This window comes from Rhinopithecus roxellana, chromosome 3 (assembly GCF_007565055.1).
Source record: "Rhinopithecus roxellana isolate Shanxi Qingling chromosome 3, ASM756505v1, whole genome shotgun sequence".
NCBI classification, from domain to species: domain Eukaryota; kingdom Metazoa; phylum Chordata; class Mammalia; order Primates; family Cercopithecidae; genus Rhinopithecus; species Rhinopithecus roxellana.
Window position 1 is genome coordinate 156,065,606 of NC_044551.1, and position 22,277 is coordinate 156,087,882.

Here is a 22,277-nt window from a genome sequence, read left to right on the forward strand (position 1 = left end):
GCCTCGGGGGGGGGGGGGTGCTCCCCGCCGTCGCCCACCAATGAGAATGCGACGCCACAGAGCACCCTGGCAACGGGGGGCGGGAACTTCCTCTGTTAGAGGGGCGAGGAGCCGCCTCTTAAAGGAGCCGCCTGGGGGCGGGGAAACTGCTAACAACCCTAAGACATTTAATTTTATAGGAAATTGCGTTTTTATTACATCTTCTGTTTCTCACGCAGTCCTGAGAAGCCGGCAGGGCCCAGCTTGTACTTTCCTTGACTGCGAGGAAGCAACACTCAGAACACCAGCCCTCGGCCTTCACCCAGGGCCTGTTAAGCTGCATGACCACGAAGCAAGAGCCGGCATAGGCAACTCCTGCATCTTTAGCTTCTTATGCCTCTTTCTCCAAATCTTTATCCTAATCTCCAAATTTCCTCCATTGTATGATATTCCAGCCTTCTGGAACACACTTAGTACTTGGGGGGCCTAAGCACGGAAGATAGAAGAAGATAAAAAACGAGAATGGCTTCACCTGAGATCAAAGTCTTCACACTCTGATAGCAGGCTCTGGGCAGCTGCACTAGAGCCATGTGCCACCACACCAGGAGGAGAGCCCTGAAGAGATTAGGAGGACTGAAGAGGGCTTGAAGGAGGAGAGTTTAGTAAAATGAAGTCAGGGAAGGATACGGTGATTACACACACTCACCAAGTCTCTTTTGAAGGTTTTTTTTTTTTCTTGGAAACCCAAATAAGATTAGGTTTGGAGAACATCAAAGCGAATATATATTGTGTTCACTATTTCGTGGCACCATTATGTTTATATTATTTCATGTGACCCTCATAGAACTTCTATTAGCCCCTTTTTACCCGGGCTCTATGAGAATGAGAATGAATAACTTGCCCAAAGTCACTCTAGTAAGTTGTGGAACTGAGTTCTGCTATGGGCAGTTTGGTTCCAGCGTCCATGTTTTTGTTTGTTTTTTGAGATGAAGTCTCGCTCTGTCCCCCAGGCTGGAGTGCAGGGACATGATATCGGCTCACTGCAACCTCCGCCTTCCAGGTTCAAGCGATTCTCCCGCCTCAGCCTCCCAAGTAGCTGGGATTACAGGCACCTGCCACCACGCCCGGCTAATTTTCATATTTTTAGTAGAGGCAGAGTTTCGCCATGTTGGCCAGGCTAGTCTCGAACTCCTGACCTCAGGTGATCCGCCTGCCTTGGACTCCCAAAGTGTTGGGATTACAGGCATGAGCCACCACGGTGGGCTTGGAGTTCATGTTCTTAACCAGGATGCTGTGCTGCATTTTTGTTGCATGTCATGGATGGAAGTCATGGAATGTGATACCCCCAAGTAGGAAATGACTACACTAACAAGGAGTTTGGGAAAAAAAGTTACCAGTGACTATGAAAGGAGGCAGAAAGCTCAGGGTAAGTCATTCAAGCTGCTCCCCAAAACTCCCTAGCGGCCTGACAAGCTTGGCCGTCCCTGTGGTTCTCTCAGCAGCAGCCCTTGTTTTGTTTCTTGCATTTATTTTCATGGACTTGGAGACAAGGCCATCTCTGTTGACCTCTCTCTCTCTTTCTTTTCTTTTTCTTTTTTTTTTTTTTTTGAGACGGAGTCTTGCTCTGACGCCCAGGCTGGAGTGCAGTGGTGCGATCTGGGCTCACTGCAAGCTCCGCGCCCCCGGGTTCATGCTGTTCTCCTGCCTCAGCCTCCCAAGTAGCTGGGACTACGGGCGCCCGCCACCACACCCCGCTAATTTTTTGTATTTTTAGTAGAGACGGGGTTTCACCATGTTCTTTCTTTCTTTTTTTTTTTTTTGAGATGGAATCTTGCTCTGTCCCCCAGGCTGGAGTGCAGTGGCGCAATCTTGGTTCACTGCAACCTCTGCCTCCCATGTTCAAGCGATTCTCCTGCCTCAGCCTCCCCAGTAGCTGGGATTACAGGCACCTGCCATCATACCCAGGTAATTTTTGTATTCTTAGTAGAGACAGGGTTTCACCATGTTGGCCAGGCTGGTCTCAAACTCCTGACCTCAGGTGATCCACCCACCTCGGCCTCCCAAAATGCTGGGATTACAGGCGTAAGCCACTGTTCCTGGCTGACCTCTCTTAAAGGGCCTAGAACAATACTGTTCAATAGAACTTCTAGTGATGAAAATGTTCTACATCTGTACTATTCAGCTCAGTAGCCACTAGCCACATGTGGCTCTTCAGCAGTTGAAATGTAACTCATGTGACTGAGACATTGCTTTCAATTTTTTTTTTTTTTAATTTTCTCAAGATCACCTTAATCACAGCTCTTTAACATTTAAAAAAATTTTACTTTAAATGGCCATGTGCGGCTACTGGCTACTGTACTGGAGAGTGTGCGTAGAGGGCACTGTGTAGGTTGTGTGCCTCAGCACAGACGCCTCTCAGAACTTGGTGTACCAAATGTGAATGTTCACCTGAATCACCTTGCACAAAGCTGCACATTCCTCTGGGGCAGTGATCCCTGAGCCTTCCCCACGAACTGCATTCCCTCCCTAGGGTCTTTCATGAGGCACTGCTTGATGTCCCTTGGTATCCAACATCCACCTTCACCAGCTGGAACAGGCTGCTCTCTGCGTATTTGGGGCAAAACCCTGGAGAGCAGTAGGCTCCAGCAACCACCTGGGGGTGGAAGGTTATGAGCAAGAAAGAACCCTGGATCCAGGTCTGCACCTCCTTCCTAGCATGGATATGAGGGGTGGTCACCCTGGTTGGCCACTGCCACAGACTCCTTGATATGTTGAAAGGCACTGTGGGCTCCTGGTCAACCAGGGCTCAGTGAGACTCAGGATGACATCACAAACAGTTCTGTGATCCTGCCCGGGAAGGGTTGCCTTTCTGCAGAGGCTTGCCATTTTGGCTGATGTTATCTATTGGTGCATAATAATATATATTGCATAATAATAATATATTGGTTATCTATTGGTGCATAATAAACCCCCCCCCCAATTTTTTTAAGTCATTGAAAAAAATCATTTTGTTCATGAATCTGGAATTTGGTAAGGTTCAATGGCGAAAGCTTATCTCTGCTCCATGCAGTGTGAGCTGGGATGGTTCAACGGGGGGTTAGAAGTTCCACTTCCAACATGGCTCACTCATGTGACTGGCAAGTTGGTGCTGTCAGCTGGGAGCTCTGCTAGGGCTGAGGACCAAGGGTCTTGGTTCCTCTCCATAGGCTGCCTGGACTTTCTGATAGCATGGAGACTGGGTTAAAGAGAAAGCATTCAAAGTGACAGAATGGAAGATGCCAGTTTCTTAAGGCCTGGGCCTGATACCTGGCATAGTGTCATTTTTGCTGTATTTTACTGGTCAAGGAGTCACAGAGTCCAGATTCCAGAGGAGGGGACACAGATTCCACCCCCTGACCCCATCACCTTTCAATGGGAGTAGTGTCAAAGAATTTGGGCTGCACTTATAAGGAGCAAATCCTTGTGACAGATGGCACACCAGCCACTTCAAGGTTCATTTCAGGTAAAACCAGTCAGGAACTTAGTCTAGTGGGAAGAGTCAGACAATAATCAAACAACCAGCTAAATCTAAAGGGAAACTTAGCCAGGTGGGGCAGGGAAAGCTTCTGTGAGGAAGTGATGTCTGAGCTGAAACCTATTAAGGTAACTAGGAAGCACTTAGCAAAGAGGGTAGGGGCAGGTGAGTAGGTAGGGATACCAGAAAGAGGAAACAGTGTACACAAAGTCCCTGGGGCAAAAGGGGTTGTAGAGTGTAGTAACTAAAGGCTAGCATGGCATAAAAGAAAAAGATTATAGGGCAAGAGGGGGCTTGAGCAATGGGTAGAGACAAGGAACTTGGCAGAGCCTTGCTAAGCAAGGTAAGCCATGCTAAGGACTTTGATGATTTTTATTTTAGGGACAAAAGAAAACTACTGAAATATTTTAAGCAAGAGGATGACGTGATCCAATTTATGCTTGGAAAAGATCTCTTTGGTTGCAGTGAGGTATATAGATTGGAGTGGGGCTGTGTAAGTGCACAGAGACAACTTTGAGAAGGCTACTGCAGTGAAAGTGGATGGTAGTTTGAGAGTCAGATAGTGTCAGAGATGAGAGTAGGCTTAGGATATTCTGGAGGTAAAATTGATGGAGCTTAACAGAGAGAGGGGATATGGGGACAAGGAAAAGGTGTTTTGGTTGTCTATTGCTAAAAACCACCATAAAATGCAATGACTTCAAACAGCAACTTTTTTTTTTTTAAGACAGAGTCTTACACTGTCGCCCAGCCTGGAGTGCAGTGGCGCGATCCCAGGTCACTGCAACCTCCGCCTCCCGGCCTCAAGCAATCCTCCCACCTTAACCTCCCCAGTAGCTGGGACTGTAGATATGCAGCTAATTTTTGTATTTTTCAGTAGAGACAGGGTTTTATCATGTTGCCCAGGCTGGTCTTGAACTCCTGTGCTCAAGCCATCTGCCTGCCTCAGCATCCTAAAGTGTTGGGATTACAGGCATGAGCCACTGCACCTGCAATAAAATGACTGCAATCATTTTATTATTTGTTCACAATTCTGCAGTCTGAGCAGGACTTGGTGGGGCAGCCCATTTCTGCTCTGCGCATGATCTGGGGTAACACAAATGGCTCAACTTGAAGTATATGTTTGGGTCCTCAGTTCTTGCTGTCAGCTTGGTTGCTTGATTCTCTTCTGCATGGCTTCTCCTTTGGTTAGTGTAGTGGTCTCAGGTAGTTGAATTTACATGGTAGCTAGCTTCCCTCCAAGTACAAAAATGGAAGCTGCCAGTTTTGCCACATTCTATTGGTTAAAGATCAAAGGCCAGCCCCGATTAGAAAGGGGACTACACAAAGGCATAAATATTAGGGGGTGCCAAATTAAGTCTACCACACAAAGTTTCTTGGGTTTTTGACTTTTTTTTTTTTTTTTTTTTTTGAGACAGAGTCTTACTCTGTCGCCCAGGCTGGAGTGCAGAGGAGTGATAGCTCACTGCAACCTCCGCCTCCCGGGTTCAATAGATTCTCCTGCCTCAGCCTCCCGAGTAGCTGGGACTACAGGCACCTGCCACCACGCCCAACTAATTTTTTGTATTTTTAGTAGAGATGGGGTTTTACCATGTTAGCCAGGATGATCACGATCTCCTGACCTTGTGATCCACCTGCCTCAGTCTCCCAAAGTGCTGGGATTACAGGCGTGAGCCACCATGCCCAGCGATTTTTGACTTTTTATTTTATTTTATTTTATTTTATTTTATTTTATTTTATTTTATTTTATTTTATTTTTTTTGAGACGGAGTCTTGCTCTGTCGCCCAGGCTGGAGTGAAGTGGCCGGATCTCAGCTTACTGCAGGCTCCGCCTCCCGGGTTTACGCCATTCTCCTGCCTCAGCCTCCAGAGTAGCTGGGACTACAGGCGCCCGCCACCTCGCCCGGCTAGTTTTTTAGTATTTTTTAGTAGAGACGGGGTTTCACCGTGTTAGCCAGGATGGTCTCGATCTCCTGACCTCGTGATCCACCCGTCTCGGCCTCCCAAAGTGCTGGGATTACAGGCTTGAGCCACCGTGCCCGGCCGACTTTTTATTTTTATTATTATTTTTTTGAGATGGAGTCTTACTCTGTCACCCAGGTTAGAGTGCAATGGTGCAATCTTGGCTCACTGCAACCTCCGCCTCCCAGGTTCAAGTGATTCTTCTGCCTCAGCCTCCCGAGTAGCTGGGATTACAGGCACTCACCATCATGCCTGGCTAATTTTTATATTTTTAGTAGAGATGGGGTTTCTCCATGTTGATCAGGCTGGTCTCGAACTCCCAACCTCAGGTGATCCACCCTCCTTGAGCTCCCAAAGTGCTGGGATTACAGGTGTGTGCCACTGCGCCTGGCCAACTTTTTAATTTTATTGTCAGAGATGGGGTCTTGCTATATCACTCAGGCTGGTCTCAAGCTCCTGGCCTCAAGTGATTCTCCCACCTCAGCCTCTGGAGGTAGCTGGGATGCAGGTACACATAACTGTGCCTGGCTTGGGTTGCTGACTTTGGCACTTGGATGGGTGGAAGTGCTAGTGATGGACATGGGAGCACTGGAAGTCTTGCTTCCATGCTCCTTCACTAAATAAAAATCTACTCATCTCTGTAGGAAGGGTGATTATATTTCACATCTCTCTTTCTCAGAGTTGCTTTCACTGACCCCTCAGACTGGGTTAAATCCCTTTGTTTTTTTTTTTGTTTTTTTGTTTTTTTGAGACGGAGTCTTGCTTTGTCGCCTGGGCTGGAGTGCAGTGGCCGGATCTCAGCTCACTGCAAGCTCCGCCTCCCAGGTTCACGCCATTCTCCTGCCTCAGCCTCCCGAGTAGCTGGGACCACAGGCGCCCGCCACCTCGCCCGGCTAATTTTTTGTATTTTTAGTAGAGACTGGGGTTTCAACGTGTTAGCCAGGATGGTCTCGATCTCCTGACCTCGTGATCCGCCCGTCTCGGCCTCCCAAAGTGCTGGGATTACAGGCTTGAGCCACCGCGCCCGGCCAAATCCCTTTGTTATAGAGTCTGTGGTCCCCTTGATCTCCCTTTAGCTATTCATTGCACTGGGGAGCGCTGTGGAAAGCCTGGCCTCCCCATTAGATATGAGCTCCAGGAGTCTTGGTGCTGGGCCTCACCTGTTCCCTGACCCCCACCCCAAAAACCCAGCCCATCTGGCTCAGAATAAGTTCTCAATCATTGCTGAATTGAATCTCATCTCGCTTTCTTTTTCAAATGAAAGCTATCATTACCAGTTAGGATCATGTAAATATCATTTACTATATTTTTAAACCAAAACTTTCCTAAATATGGGCCACTAGGAACAAAGCCAGCAAGGAACTGGGATAACACCTGAATTTCCGATGCTAAGTGTAGTTTTGATCTGTATATTGGCTGTGATGTACTGCAACTGCTGTTATCTGATAGAAAATGTGGAACTGATGCCAACAATGCTATCTTCTATTCTAAATGCAAATAATCCCACTGATGGGTGAGGGAAGACTGGAGCAGGCATCAAAAGCTTCTTTAGTCGGAAGTGGCTCCAAGGGAGTCAGGCGATGCGCAGTGCCCAAGGACGCCATGGGCAAAGGTAAAAGAACCAAGGAAAAGTAGCCATTCTTTTTATATAAAATTGTTTAATGTTTTTGTTAAAATATACTTAATCCAGATATAGTGGATGAGGTGGCCAGAGTTTTTCAAGATTCTTAGTCCACCAGGAGCTGATTCCATTTGTGTCATCCCTATTCTGGTCACAGAACATTCACATCTTTAATTCCAAATACTGAACATGATGTAAATGATGTAATCAGTATCTAACACATGAGTATATACTTTCTTGGTGGTCACTGCATGCCATATCAACAGTGCAGCCTCAAAAAAAGATGTTTTGTAACTTGGCCCTTTCCAAAAATAAATATATTAGGACACTAAGCTTACACCTTAAATGAGGGCAGAATAAATAGGAATGAAGTGCAAGCTCCTGTGAGGAGCACTGCATGCAGATGAGGCACTTGCTTGTGTGGTGTGCCCAGCTGTAACAGAAAGCCACTGGAACCGCACAGTGCCTCCTCACAAAGCCCGTCCTGAATATGAGGAGGAAAAAGAATGACACATAGCTTGACCAGGCTGCTAGAACCCATGTTCCAGTGGCATCTGAAGTTCACTGCATTTTCTTTTTTTTTTTTTTGAAACAGAGTCTCACTCTGTCACCCAGGCTGGCGTGCATTGCTGCAATCTCGGCTCACTGCAACCTCCGCCTCCCAGGCTCGAGTGATTCTCCTGCCTCAGCTTCCTGAGGAACTGGGATTACAGACACCTACTACCATGCCCGGCTAATTTTTGCATTTTTAGTAGAGACGGGGTTTCACCATGTTGGCCAGGCTGGTCTGGAACTCCTGACCTCAAACGATCTGCCTGCCTCAGCCTTTCAAAGTGTTGGGATTACAGGCATAAGCCACTGTGCCCAGCCAGTTCACTGTATTTTCCAACAGTTTCCAACAGAAAGCACAGCAGTGGCATTTCCTTACTGGTCACTGCTCCTGTGCTGTAAGGCCTGTGCTGATCAAGGAAGCTTACACATTTCTTAGCTTGCGCAGATGAACTCTAGGGTTGCTAATCTGGGGACGTGGATTCCTTCAAGCTCTTAGTGATGAGAAGGATTTTCATCCTCCTTTCCTCACTGTCGATCATGCAGTAGAGAGAGCACCTTCATTTGAATGACAGCTTCAGTTTCTGCTTGGGCCTCAAGCCCTATTTCTGAGCCCTGCTCCTATCACACACGTCTCCAATCTGCAATAATACTCAAAGAAACAGTCTAGAGCTGGGTGCCAAGCTCCAACAGCAAGAATAAGCCCTACCTAGTTATGTATGATCAGGAGATCTTCCAAAGGATGTAGGCAAGAGGAAAAAGCTTATTTTACCACCATGCAGACAACCCATCTAAAATATAACCCAGGAAATTATAGTTTAGCAATATTCTGGATAGTATCAAATAGATAAATCCTTCAACCAAAAGCAAATATGGTTCCCTTGAGGAAAAACAGATGTGAATGTTGTGGTCTATTGGTAATAAATAAAACAGTATCATCAGTGCTATAAAAACAGACAATCAGCATGACATTTAATGGAGTTAGTTACTATTGCCTCTATTTAGTATCTTCACAGATTACTCATCGCTGCCATGAAGTCCGTAAAATGTGTGACTATCCAATTCCTGGCCATCTAGGACAAGGTCTTTTAATCTGTCAAGTCAGTTTCATTATGGCAAATTTTCTAGCAGAGGTTAGGGATGGGGAGAGGAGAGCTTTGATTTTTTTGTGTATAGAAGAACTTTCCATAAGCCTGTTTGGCTCATGGACACATTTTACAATGTAACCTCCCTCAGTCACTCAGAGGGGATCAAGAAGGGCCCCCCAAAACCAGGAGGACAGACCTAGTTGGGTAGCAAAATCTGGCTATTTCTAGAAATGCTCCCTCTCCCTACAACTGAGCAGTTGTCCCCTACAAGCCACTAAAGCCCCCAATCTTTACCTGTGAACCCATCTCCTGACCCTGTGGAATGCCCGCAGAGGCATGGTAGGGAACAACCGTTCAGATGTTGGTGAGCCATGCTAGGCACGTCTGTGTAAATCATGGCCATGCATTGGGATGAAGAGACTTTACTTTGGAATCTGTTCTAATATAGATTCTCTCTTTTTTTTTTTTCTTTTTTTGATACAGTCTCACTCTGTTGCCCAGGCTGGAGTGCAGTGGCGTAATCTCAGCTAACTGTAATCTCCGCCTTGCAGGTTGCAGCGATTCTCATCAGAGAATGAGTAGCTGGGACTACAGGCGTATGCAACCACGCCTGGCTAATTTTTGTATTATTAGTATAGATGGAGTTTCACCGTGTTGACCAGGCTGGTCTTGAACTCCTGACCTCAGGTGATCCACCTGCCACAGCCTCCCAAAGTGCTGGGATTACAGGCATGAGCCACTGCACCTGGCCAACTCTCTAACAGAAACCTTTTTTCCAATATGAAGGAAGCATGGAATGTACACTACAGTCACTTAATGATCCTTCCAAGTTCAGAGTCATGATAATCCAGGCAGTTCAGCTCTACAGGAAGGCCCAGAACCACACAGCCCAGGCAGTGACTGAATTCTTTCTTGTCACCAGTGGGAGGGTTGCCTGCCTGTGATGGACCTCTTATTTTGTGTACAGAATTTATGTTAGACAGGGTCCTGCTTCCTAAAGAGCAGGGGTGGGGGAGGACAGAGGCATCCTCGGGAAAGGTTCTGCTTTACCAGTCTGGCTAGAATCACCTGAGACATGAGGATGCTCTCTCCCACTTTCTACTTGACACTCAGCCTGCTGTCTCGCTCTGCCCCTATCAGCTGTATGACCTGTGTCATCCTCTCTGGGCCAATGTTCTCATTCATAGAACCAGGGATAATACATCTACTTCAGAGTTGTGAGGAGGCTTAAGAAAATATGTGTGAGAGCCCCTGCTTTTATAGTAGGCACTCAATAAATGGTAAATGCATGAAAAAGCATCTCAAATCACAAACTATAGGATACTGGGTTAAACAAAGTGGCTACTGGGGCCAGTGCTAGACCCCCATATCCAGGGAGAGAGGATCTGTCCCCTGTATCTCTAGGCTTGAGCAAACAGCCTGGAGAAATGGCAATGCCTCCTCCTGGGTCTGACCATCTGCCTCTGTGGGATATAGGAACTCAGCCCAAGTGCAATGACTCCAATGATGACACTGAGGAGAAATGACCGAAGGGACATTCTCTGGGTTCTATGACGGACTAGGGAGGCTTCATGGACGAGATGAGGCTCGGTCTTGCATTATACCTTCACCCTGGCCCCTGCCTCCGGATGTTACTCAGTAGTTTTAATTTCTGGACCCTCTAAAAGAGAGAGGGTTAAGGAAATAAAGGAACCTCAAATCAGGCAGTTTGCTAATGCTACTGAGCAGAGATTGGAATAATAGAAAACTATTGACTACAATAGTTTAAATTTCTCCATATTCCCCTAGAAAATGGAAAGCTGGACAGGAACATGTTCCAAAGGCTAAATCTTGGCAGAGATGATGACTCTAATGAAGGGAGAGGTATAATTCTTGGTAGACAGTGTAAATAACTAATAAGCTTTGGCTAAGCCTAGGAATGCCTGGGTCTTAAGACTTCATTGAAGAAGGGAAGAAGGAAGAAAACATGGATCTGCTCTGGGATGCCCTGAACTCCATTCACAGAGGCAGGGTAGGCATGGAGCAGGGAGACAGAATCCAGTGCTTTGCCATTAATTTAACTTAGATGAACTCCTCCTGGGACCTGGAGTCACTCCCCAGGAAGGATTCTGTGAGGACACGTCTGGCTCTCGTGCCCATGCTCCTGCCACTCTGCCCAATCAACGAACTTAGCAAATAGTAAAGTGTTCACCATTACCTAATTTTGTATTATAAAATGGAATCAGGAACATAAATAGGAACAAGTAGCAAAACCCCAGCCCTGCATAGGACCATTATCCTCTCAGCCACCTCTGCGTAGGCCAATGAGTTTGGAAAGTTTCTCACAGTTTTCAAGTTTCAGCGACTCTGCTTTCTGTTTCAATCGTTCATCTCTGTATAATCCTGCCAAATTTGTCAGCTCTGACTCTGAAAGATAAAAGAGGTAACCAATTCATCAAGAGTTGAGCTCCTTTGTTTCATTTCAACATTTCTGGAGTCAAAGCTCCTTTTACTTCATTTCAAGCTTTTTCTTTCAATTAAATGTAAGAAACATTTACTCATTTATTCACAAAACACAGCTTAGGCACTAGACCAGGTGCGGAGGATTAAAGGGCACCTGTGACCCTGCAGTCCAACAGTATCTGTGCTCTTATAAAAGCACTGAACTTAGTTCTTACCAAGAAAACATTTGGCACCAGACTTAGGAAACCTGCGCATGTTCAGTGAGACCGCACCATAGCCTCCTACAAGTGGGATTCCAACGGCAGCTGGGAGAGAATGGAGTCCAGTGGCCTATTCCTGTCATCTGAAACAGACAGCTGCTTTATTCTTCTCCTGCATTGCTGCATGATAACTCACATGTGCGAAGGCACACAGAGCCTACTGCTGCCGGGTGTGTGTCTACACAAGGCCAGGGCGCTACTGGCATTCATTTCCTCACCACATGTGGGGTCCCCAACTCAAAGGCCAAAGGCAGCTGGGTCTTTTTAAAAGTTGAATCATCTGGATCTGGTGATCTTTGTCTCCTTGACTAAAGGAATTTCATTTTCTCTTCATGGTGGAGAAGGTCATTCTATTTTTAACCAGAATATAATCTCTGCTGTGTTTCCTGACTCAACGGTGGTTTGGCTGCCTCTATTTTTTATTGTTTTGTGAGGTTTCAGGCATACTCAGGGAGGAATGCCTGAAAAGCACCTTTAGAGACGTATTGCATATTAACAGGATGGCATGCTTGGATGTGGTATGTGGCTTCTGAAAGCCTCCAACAGCAGGCAGCTACTCAATGTTTAAAGGACCAGACTTGTAAAAATGCTATTTTAATTGTTTTGAAATATGCCTATCCATTCTTAATCGTCTTGCTGACAGATTTTGTTTTTCTTGGTGGAACGAAAGACACCTGTCTGATTAATCAGCAAACTGCCTGGAAACAGGAATTATTATTTAGCCAGGGGGAACAATGGGCATTGCTTTCTGAATACGTTTCTATCAACACAAAACACTGTCTGGCATTTCTGCTCACAATGATGCTATTTACCCCCAAGTAAGGCCCAAAGTGCAGATTAAGTGCAGGACTCCAGGGTGAGGGGTGGATATGCATAAAAACCCTCCCTCTACAATGGAGGCCACACAGCCTGGGCTCTAGCCCAGCAGTTGCTTGGCAAGCAGTGGGTCTCCCAGGCTCCAGAACAATGTGCTCTCCCTGCTTGGTGAGGGTGCCTGCAGTGCCTGCTAGCCAGGGCTTGTCTTGGCACAGTCACCCTTGCAGGTGATGGGGCTTCATGGAGGATCATGGGCCGTATCCAAATGAAAGCTCTCTGCTCCTGCATCCTGCCCAGGGCTCGGCACTAACTCCAATCTCAGGCTTCCTTGGCATGTGGGTAACCTCTGCCCAGGAGGCCTCTGTGAAGTCAGTCTGTGCCTTTAGTCCTCTGGAGTCACAGTTACACCAGTATTGAAACAGATTCTGTGGTTTTGCTTTTCTTTGAAATTATTTCCTTAGGTTTTTCATTTGCTCAGCTTTTCTAAATGCCTCATTCCCTGAAATCTTGTTCCAGGAAACATTAAGGGTTAGTGACTCTTTATATTTTCTACATTGAAGGCCACTTCAACAAGCTGATGAAAGACAACTGCTTTTCTCAAAATATCACATTGCTTTTCATAAAGCTCACTGAAACCAGCTCAGAGACCCCTGCTCCAGAGCAATGACCTTGTACAAGGTTAGTGTTTCAAGGAACCATGTCCCACATCCCCACTACCAAGCTCAGAGCAACTTCTCTTCAAACTGCCAGTGAATCCTTTCATCCTTCAATGAACAAAGGGTCAACTTCAAGAATATGCTACTTTTGACAAATTCTGTTAATATTCAATAACTTCTAAGCAATGTAAAAAAGTTTTGGGGAATGGCAGGTTCCAGAGAATACCTTTTCTTCTTAGCAGAAAGTTCCCCTTCCTCTGAATGTCACTGTAACAGATGGACAGAGCATTGAGCCTTAAAGATAAACTGATTCAGGCAAATTGCCAAGAGAAGCAAGACTCAGAACCTCTCCCAAGAACATGCTGCAAAAGAGCCCAGATTGGTCTCGACAGCTGAAAGACTGCAACGGATCCCACTGCCCTCATGATCCAGCCCCATGAGATGGTACTGCATCCAGTCTACAGTGCAAAGCCAGGTAAAGCCAGGACTCCACCAGACATTAGGCACTTTCTATGTGCCAGACACTGTGCTAAGAGTTACACCCATGCCATCTTCCATCACCCACATAACCTCTCCCGGAGGAAGTGGACTCTATGCCCATTTCAAAGCCTAAGCTTCTACCCACTAGGTTATCCTGCTCAAGGGTGTGGAAAGAAGTGCTCCTCTGTCAGTCCAGGCCAGGAGCTCAGCTCAGCTCAGCTCGGCTAGGCCAAGGGGCAGTTCCTGCCTGCTACTTTTGTTCAGCCCAGCCTAGTGGTGTGGCCACTTGCTCTGGCATCAGGTTTACTATCTAGATGCAGCTACGAATAAGTAAACAGGACAATTAGTGTTTACAGTAAGGGGTTACTCATAAAAGTTTACCCAGATTGGCCGGGTGTGGTGGCTGACGCCTGTGATCCCAGCACTTTGGGAGGCCGAGGTGGGCAGATTACTTGAGGTCAGGAGTTCTAGACCAGCCTGACCAACACGGTGAAACCCCATCTCTACTAAAAACTACAAAAATTAGCCAGGCATGGTGGCATGTGCCTGTAGTCCCAGCTACTCGGGAGGCTGAGGCAGGAGAATTGCTTGAACCCGGGAAGTGTATGTTGCAATGAGCCAAGATTGCACCACTATACTCCAGCCTGGGTGAGAGAGCGAGACTCTGTCTAAAAAAAAAAAAAAAAAAAAAAAAAAAAAAAAAAAAAAAAAGTTTACCCAGATTAAGCATTCTAAGGAAGAGCAGAGAAAATAAATGAACCAAAGATTTAAAAAGTCAATGGCTAACCTTGCTAAAAACAGTTTGCATTTGGTATTTTGCCAAGAGTGAACTTTGTTCTCAAGTGGGTTTATTTTTACAACCTCCAAGTGCTAAATTTAACCTTGTTGGCTGCACTTGCTGCTGGATTCAGAGGGCAGATGCTGCTTGTTCTCAAATGGCACTTGGGTTGTGTGCAGGCTCCGCATAGCCACTGTACTTAAATGCCAGAAATAGATGTGTAAGGGGTTTGTGCTGATAACCCCCATTTGGAACTTGTGGGTACAAGCTTCATGCTTACTCACTGGATTTTTTTTTTTTTTTTTTTTTGAGATGGAGTCTCGCTCTGTCAACCAGGCTGAAGTGCAGTGGCATGATCTTGGCTCACTGCAACCTCTGCCTCCTGGGTTCAAGTTATTCTCCTGCCTCAGCCTCCCGAATAGCTGGAATTACAGGTATGTGCCACCACTCCCAGCTAATTTTTGTATTTTCAGTAGAGACGGGGTTTCACCATGTGGCCAGGCTGGTCTCAAACTCCTGACCTCAGGTGATCCACCTTCCTTGGCCTCCCAAAGTGCTGGGATTACAAGCATGAGCCATGGTACCTGGCCACTCACTGGATTTTTATTTATACCTGGAGAGTGCCGAAGCTCTGAACTAGGCCTCGTGGGGATGGGGACAAAAGCTTACAAACCACCTCTGGTGCAATCCTCACCGTGAGCTCTTTGCATAATTCCAGCATCTTACTGCCATAGAGAAAGATATGGGGCAGGGGGTGTTTGAAGAATGTGAAATGCAGATTTTCATCCAGTTCTTGCAGAAAGCAACAAAGTCAAAGCCCTCCCAGGACCCAGACAATAGGGACTTTCAGGACATATACTGGCTTTCACCTGATTTGGATCCATGTATATACTGCCTTTTTATTGAGACAGGATCTCGCTCTGTAGCCCAGGCTGGAGTGCAGTGGAGTGATCACAGCTCACTGTAGCCTCGATCTCCCAGGCTTGACCTCCCGAGTAGCTGGAACCACAGGCATGTGCTGCCACACCTGGCTTATTTTCATACTTTTTGTAGAGATGGGGTTCCCAGGCTGGTCTCAAACTCCTAGACTCAAGTGATCCTCCTGCCTCGGCCTCCCAAAGTGCTAGGACTACAGGCATGAGCTACCATGCCTGGCCTATATACTGCCTTTTAGTATGAGGCCTTTATCCTGCTCCAAAATTCTTTCCTGATTTTTGATTCTTGTAAAATCTAGTTTAGCGATGGGGTAGAGTATTTCCTGAACCCTCAGTGTTTTTCAATAAAAATGGAATTTCCTCTTCCTGTTTAATTTCCTCTTATATCCCAGAGTCACTGCTCACCAACTTCCTAATGCACTTTGAGAGAACAGTGGGACTTTGCCTTACAGAAATAGTGGGCAGAGACCAGGTCCCTAAGGGTGAGTTAGGACACTAACCCTGCTGTTGTTATTCACAATCTTCAGCATTTTCATCGTTTTCTACTCCTGAGAATCCTCTCTTCAAAAGACATTTGTTGAGCACCTGTTCTGAAGCAAGCACTGTGCCAGGGCCCTGAGACACAAAATTAGTAAGACCAAGTTCTTATTCCCAGAGAGCCCATAGTCTTGCAGGGGAGACTGACATATATCTCTGGAACTCTAACACTGTGTGATTGGTACTATGTTAGCAGGTTGAACAAAGTGCTTTAAGAACACAGAGGAGGCCGGGCGCGGTGGCTCAAGCCTGTAATCCCAGCACTTTGGGAGGCCGAGACGGGCGGATCACGAGGTCAGGAGATCGAGACCATCCTGGCTAACACGGTGAAACCCCGTCTCTACTAAAAAAAAATACAAAAACTAGCCGGGCGAGGTGGCGGGCGCCTGTAGTCCCAGCTCCTCGGGAGGCTGAGGCAGGAGAATGGCGTAAACCCGGAAGGCGGAGCTTGCAGTGAGCTTAGATCCGGCCACTGCACTCCAGTCCGGGCGACAGAGCGAGACTCTGCCTCAAAAAAAAAAAAAAAAAAAAGAACACAGAGGAAGGAGAGTTTAACTTGAGGGCGGAGTTGGGAGTGTGTGATGGTCACTGAGGGCTTAGTAGCACTGTGACCGACGAGCTAATTTTATCAGACTCCATTAGATATTTAATGATACTCAGTAATAAGGCTTTAGAAATGAGTCAGAATTTGCTTTTTAAACGTGAGCCAAAACTTCAGTTAAAAGGGTAGCCCCTGAAAAATAAAAAAGAAAATAAAAATAACCAAAACCAAGTTTGAGAAGACACAGTCACTAATGCGGTGTGTGTGTAGAATTCAAGTGGGACCAAAGGTGAAGCTGTTGGCTGAGACCGGGCTGCCCCTGCTGCAGACACTCCTTAGTAACACTTGCTGGAGCTGTAAGCCAGTGGCAGACGCTGTCATCCCCACTGTCTCCAGAGAGGGAAATAGGGGGGAAGGACTGCCACACCCAAAGGGGCAGACCCAGGAGGTCACTTTTGTTCTGTGTGGCCACAACCAGCTGGAGGTGAGGGTAAGGGACACCTCATTCAATACCAGAAACCTCTAAACCTTGGCTGGCTCAATCAGATTTCCCTCCAGGGAGTGTGGAATTGGGAAACTGGACCAAATCAGCGAGCACCAAGAACTTAACGGAGGTGTGTGCTGCAGAAAGGGGCACTGACTGGTGAGGCTGGGGAATTTGAGAGAGTGATAAGGAGGGTGGCAACCACTGTAAACCATGGCAAACAAGGTTATGAAAAAGGGAAACTGGAAGAAAGAAAGGAAGGCAGCTGGTGGGGAGAAGAGAGGGGGCAGATGGGCAGAGAGGTAGAGACCCAAAGAGAGATGGGCATATAGACAGGTGACTAGCGCCACCTAAATTCCTAAGATTTCCAAGTCCTGGCCACACGTATCCTGTCAATAAATTTCCCCCACTTTTTTGTAGTATCCTGAATGGCCTTTGTCCTCTGACTCTGTTCACATAAACATGTGTAGCCCCAAACAAGAAGAGAGGAGGGATCAGGAGGCTGGGGGTGCCTCCTGCCGGGAACCACGGCCACCGGCTAATGCCCCTTTTACAGCATCTTACTTTGTTGTTTCTCCTTCCAACAATTAGTCTGGATATAATCAATGTAATCCTTCTCTATTGTCTTCTCCAGGTCATGCAGAGAAGCTCCTCTGTAGGCCTTGTCAAAGTTTTTATCCACAAAGTAAGGCACCTGCAGGTTCTGAGTTTCTCTAGAAATGGTGTAGCCCAAGGTCCTGAAATGAGACAGAGGCTCATGTGAGCTCATAATATTTGGCAATATTACTCTTAGCACTGACTTCACAGATATCATCATCATCATCTGCTCATAGAGCAGAGGTAGAGATCATTTTCTAATGTACCCAACACTTCTTATATCCTTAGCAAAATTATAAGTATAACATCATCATAACTGTATTATGTAAGCACGTTCATACTATGAATTCAGCTTCAGCATAGTTTATTCTCTTAAAAGACCCACCTCTCTTTTACTGCTCTCTGTGCTAAAAGAGAACGCTGAATGCTTAAAACAAACAATTTTTATGTTGTGTAGGATCTAGCATGGTACCTGACAGAGGAGGTTATTATAAATGCTGGTTGAATGAACTGATTACGTTATATAGCAAATTAAAAAACAGATAGCTCACACCAACCTAGAAGCAATATTTTGGACATGACAAAAAGTACTTCGCACATAGCTGCTAACTGAGAACTGCAAGAGACTCAGACAAAATATTTCAATGATGCTTCAGAGCTAACTCTCTGTGGGTCCAAGGCATCCAATGGTATCTGGTGCTCAGCAACATTAAAGAGTACTGAGCTGACTAAATTCTAACCATCAGGAAACACAGAAGGGACCTCAAACTCAAGTTAAAACAATGTGACAGAAATGTGTAGAATCCAAGATGGTTTTCTTCAAACTGGACAAATTCTACTTAAAGGGGCTACATTTTATTTGGCCTTTTCCTGGCCCTCTCCTTAGATCCTCTCTAATTAGAGTAAGAGCCGAGGCCATGACTGCTCTCCCCTCACTCTAAGGGGTTGGGGGATCTTACAGAGCAGGTCCGTGCTTACCCCGCTGGCCTCACAAGAAAGAAAGTTGAAGTGCCATATGGAAAAACATGAGAAGCTGGGAAACAGAGGAAATCGGTGTGTGACCTGATGGCAAAAACCTCTCTCTGAAGGCTGGGCGCAGTGGCTCATGACTGTAATCCCAGCACTTTGGGAGGCCAAGACAGGTGGACATCAGGTGTTTGAGACCAGCCCAGTCAACATGGTAAAACCCAGTCTCTACTAAAAAATACAAAAATTAGCCAGGTGTGGTGGCACATGCTTATAATCTCAGTTACTCAGGAGGCTGAGGCATGAGAATCGCTTGAACCCGGAGGAAGGAGATTACAGTGAGCCAAAATTGCAACACTGCACTTCAGCCCGGAAGCCTGGGCGACAGAGCAAGACTGCCTCAAAAATAAAAACAACAACAAAAAACCTCTTTCAGCCTCAGCTTTGCTCTCTGTAAAAGGAAAATACTAGCTGGGCGTGATGGCTCAGCACTTTGGGAGGCCGAGGTGGGTGGATCACCTGAGGTTAGGAGCTCGAGACTAGCCTGGCCAACATAGTGAAACCCTGTCTCTACTAAAATATAAAAATTAGCCGGGTGTGGTGGTGTGTGCTGCCTGTAATCCCAGCTACTCAGGAGGTTGAGGCACAAGAATTGCTTGACGGGGAGATGGAGGTTGAAGTGAGCCCAGATTGCACCACAGCACTCCAGCCCAGGTGACAGAGCGAGACTCTGTCTCAAAAAAACAAAAACAAACAAAAAAGGAAAATACTGACCTGGACTGACCTGGAATGATGGTCTTCAGTCTACAGTGATCACTGACAAAGACTCTTCCTGTTATGTATTGTCTAATAAATTCTACTTTAAAAAGATTTTTTCCCACTAAACTATAATCATGAATAATAATTTGTTATTCATTACTAACAAAAAAGATAATCTAGTGATTCTCAAACCTCAGTGTGGACCAGGATAATCTGGAGGGTTTGCTAAAACTCAGGCTTCTGGTCCTACCCCCAGAGCCTCTAATTCAATGGATTTGGAGGGGCCCTAGAATCTGCCTTTCTAACATGTTGCCTGTTGATACTGATGATGGCTGGTCTGGGGACCAAACTTTGGGAACTGAATCAACTGAAATAATTAATTGAAGAAATTTTTTAAAATCCTATCAGAGTTTATAATCTGTATGCAAAAAGCATTACAAGGAATTTCTCTATCTTCAACAAAAACAAAAAAATTAAAAATAATCACTTGATCCCCATTATTAATACTATGCTCCGAGACCCAGAGGGTCCAGCAATCCTATCAACAGCTCAACAGAGTCTTTCTAACTCTACCATGGTGTGATAATGTGTTCATCTAAACCTTAAATTCTACTGATCCTTCAAAAACCAGTTACTGCTGTTCTGCAGCTGACCAGATGATGTCACTACAGAACAAAACAATCTATTTCCCGAGACACACAGGAGACTGCTTCAGTATTTTTGAGTCTCAGCACCATGACTACCCAGCTGTTCCTTTAAACATCAAATTGGTGTTTTCTACAGCAAAAGGTAAAATGAAATGTTAGTAATGTATCAGCAAAACCTTCAAGTCTTTCACCCCCAGACTGTTACTGAAAAAGATTGAGAAATATCAGACTTACGATTTATAGAACAGACTATATGGGGGATTAGTAGCCAGCAGCTGAGTAATGACAGATATAATCACAATCACAAGAACTGGAAGTAGCTGAATAAATGCAGAATACGTAGTCTGAAAAAGAAAAAAAAAACTTGCTGTAAGTGCTCTTTTTTTTTCTCTGTCGCCCAGGCTAGAGTGCAGTGGTGCGATCTCAGCTCACTGCAAGCTCCGCCTCTCAGGTTCACGCCATTCTCCTGCCTCAGCCTCCCGAGTAGCTGGGACTACAGACGCCTGCTACCACGCCCGGCTATTTTTTTTGTATTTTTAGTAGAGACAGGGTTTCACCGCAGCCAGGATCGTCTCAATCTCCTGACTTCATGATCCGCCCACCTCGGCCTCCCAAAGTGCTGAGATTACAGGTGTGAGCCACTGCGCCTGGCCTGTAAGTGTTCTTTTTTTTTTAGTTTTTTTTTTTTTTTTTTTTGAGACGGAGTCTTGCTCTGCCGCCCAGGCTGGAGTGCAGTGGCCGGCTCTCAGCTCACTGCAAGCTCCGCCTCCCGGGTTGACGCCATTCTCCTGTCTCAGCCTCCCGAGTAGCTGGGACTACAGGCGCCCGCCTCGTCGCCCGGCTGGTTTTTGTATTTTTTAGTAGAGACGGGGTTTCACGGTATTAGCCAGGATGGTCTCGATCTCCTGACCTCGTGATCCGCCCGTCTCAGCCTCCCAAAGTGCTGGGATTACAGGCTTAAGCCACCGCGCTCGGCCAAGTGTTCTTTATCAATATAAAGCTTATTGAAAATAAGACAGTTGTCCCGGCCGGGCGCGGTGGCTCAAGCCTGTAATCCCAGCACTTTGGGAGGCCGAGACGGGCGGATCACGAGGTCAGGAGATCGAGACCATCCTGGCTAACACGTTGAAACCCCGTCTCTACTAAAAAAACTACAAAAAACTAGCCGGGCGAGGTAGCGGCGCCTGTAGTCCCAGCTACCCGGGAGGCTGAGGCAGGAGAATGGCGTGAACCCGGGAGGCGGAGCTTGCAGTGAGCTGAGATCCGGCAGACAGTTGTCCCAAAGAAAATAACAAATTACCAATGCACTGCATAGGAGGATCCACAAAGCCCCAGGCTTTTCTGGGAAGGTTGTACTTTCAGCTGAGAAGTACAGGTTGGGCAGTCCTAATCAGAAAATTCAAAATCAAAAATGCTCCAAAATCGAAAACGTTTTGAGTACCAGGATGACATTCAAAAGGAAAGCATTTTGGATTTCAATTTTTTTTTTTTTTTTTGAGACATGGTCTTGCTCTGTCACCTAGACTAGAGTACAGTGACACAAACATGGCTCACTGCAGCCTTGACCTCCTGGGTTCTGATGATTCTCTCACCTCAGCCTCCTGAGAAGCTGGGACCACAGGTGCACACTACCGTGTGCAGTTAATTTTAAAATTTTTGTAGAGACAAGATCTTGCCATGTTGCCCAGCTAGTCTCGAACTCCTAGGCTCAAGCAATCCTCCTGCCTCAGTCTCCCAAAGCATTAGGATTACAGGTGTGAGCCACCGCACCCAGCCTCAGATTTTCAGATTAGGAGTTGTCAAATGTATAATGGTATAATGCAAATATTCCAAAATCCAAAAAAAAAAAAAAAAAAAAAAATCTGAAATCTGAAATACTACTGGTCCCATTTACTTCAGATAAGGGATACTCAGTCTATACCAAATAACTTTTATTCTCTCTGCTGAACAGGCTGAAGAAGGCCCAACAACAACCTGGATTGACACCCAGTAATCCCCCTGCAGCCCCATTAACAAGACCAACGAAGCAAACATCTCAAGGTAAACCTGCCCAGACTGTGCCTCTTACAGGAGTGGGGCTCTAGGAGCCAGGTTAGCATTATGCTTGGCCACAGCTGATGGACTGGGAGGACATCTAACTCTGGCAGAGATAATCACATTTTCTCTCCTAGGAATCTGGGATTGAGACTCATCACCCTTCACTTCTGTGTTGTCACTTTAAGGAAGAACACACACCGTCAGGCACTGTAGACTAGCTATTTGCAAGGGGAAGTAGAACAAGCAATGCTGCTTGGTGAAAACAAAACAGAGGCAAAGAGTGGCAGGAAAACTAGAGACAATCTGGGCCCCAAGAGTCCTGCAGAGCACAGCTGCTTGGGAGCCTGACAGTATCCCAGTTCTTTGTTCCTGTCTGTCATGAGGCCCAGCTCTCTATCCTTGAGCTTCATGAGACTCCTTTGATCCCTTACCTTAAACCCCCTTTAGTTCTAAATATTTTGAAGAGAGTTCCTATTTTCTGCAGCCAAGAAAATTTTGAAGCCAGAGCGGGGCACATGCCTGTAATCCCAGCACTTTGGGAGACCAAGACAGGAGGATCACTTGAGTCCAGGAGTTCGTGACCAGCCTGGGAAACAGGGTGAGAACTAATCTCTACAAAAAATGAGCTGGGC

At 46.2% G+C, this 22,277-nt stretch overlaps 1 protein-coding gene and 1 long non-coding RNA gene across 2 annotated transcripts in view; one reads left to right on the forward strand and one right to left on the reverse strand.

Annotated features, from left to right (window-relative positions):
• Positions 1-10,890: 10,890 nt before the first annotated feature.
• Positions 10,891-22,277, reverse strand: part of DNAJC18 (DnaJ heat shock protein family (Hsp40) member C18) — a 29,205-nt gene continuing 17,818 nt past the window's right edge. Inside the window, exons 6-8 of the mRNA XM_010388116.2 lie at positions 19,843-19,952; positions 17,204-17,376; positions 10,891-11,116 (exon numbers count right to left, since the gene is read on the reverse strand). Of these exons, the coding sequence (XP_010386418.1) occupies positions 10,992-11,116; positions 17,204-17,376; positions 19,843-19,952 (408 nt within the window). The 3' untranslated portion in view covers positions 10,891-10,991. The remainder of the gene's footprint in view (positions 11,117-17,203; positions 17,377-19,842; positions 19,953-22,277) is intronic.
• Positions 14,524-22,219, forward strand: LOC115896510. Its single transcript, XR_004056406.1, has 3 exons — positions 14,524-14,576; positions 21,560-21,648; positions 22,130-22,219. It is a non-coding gene; the product is annotated as an uncharacterized LOC115896510 (long non-coding RNA).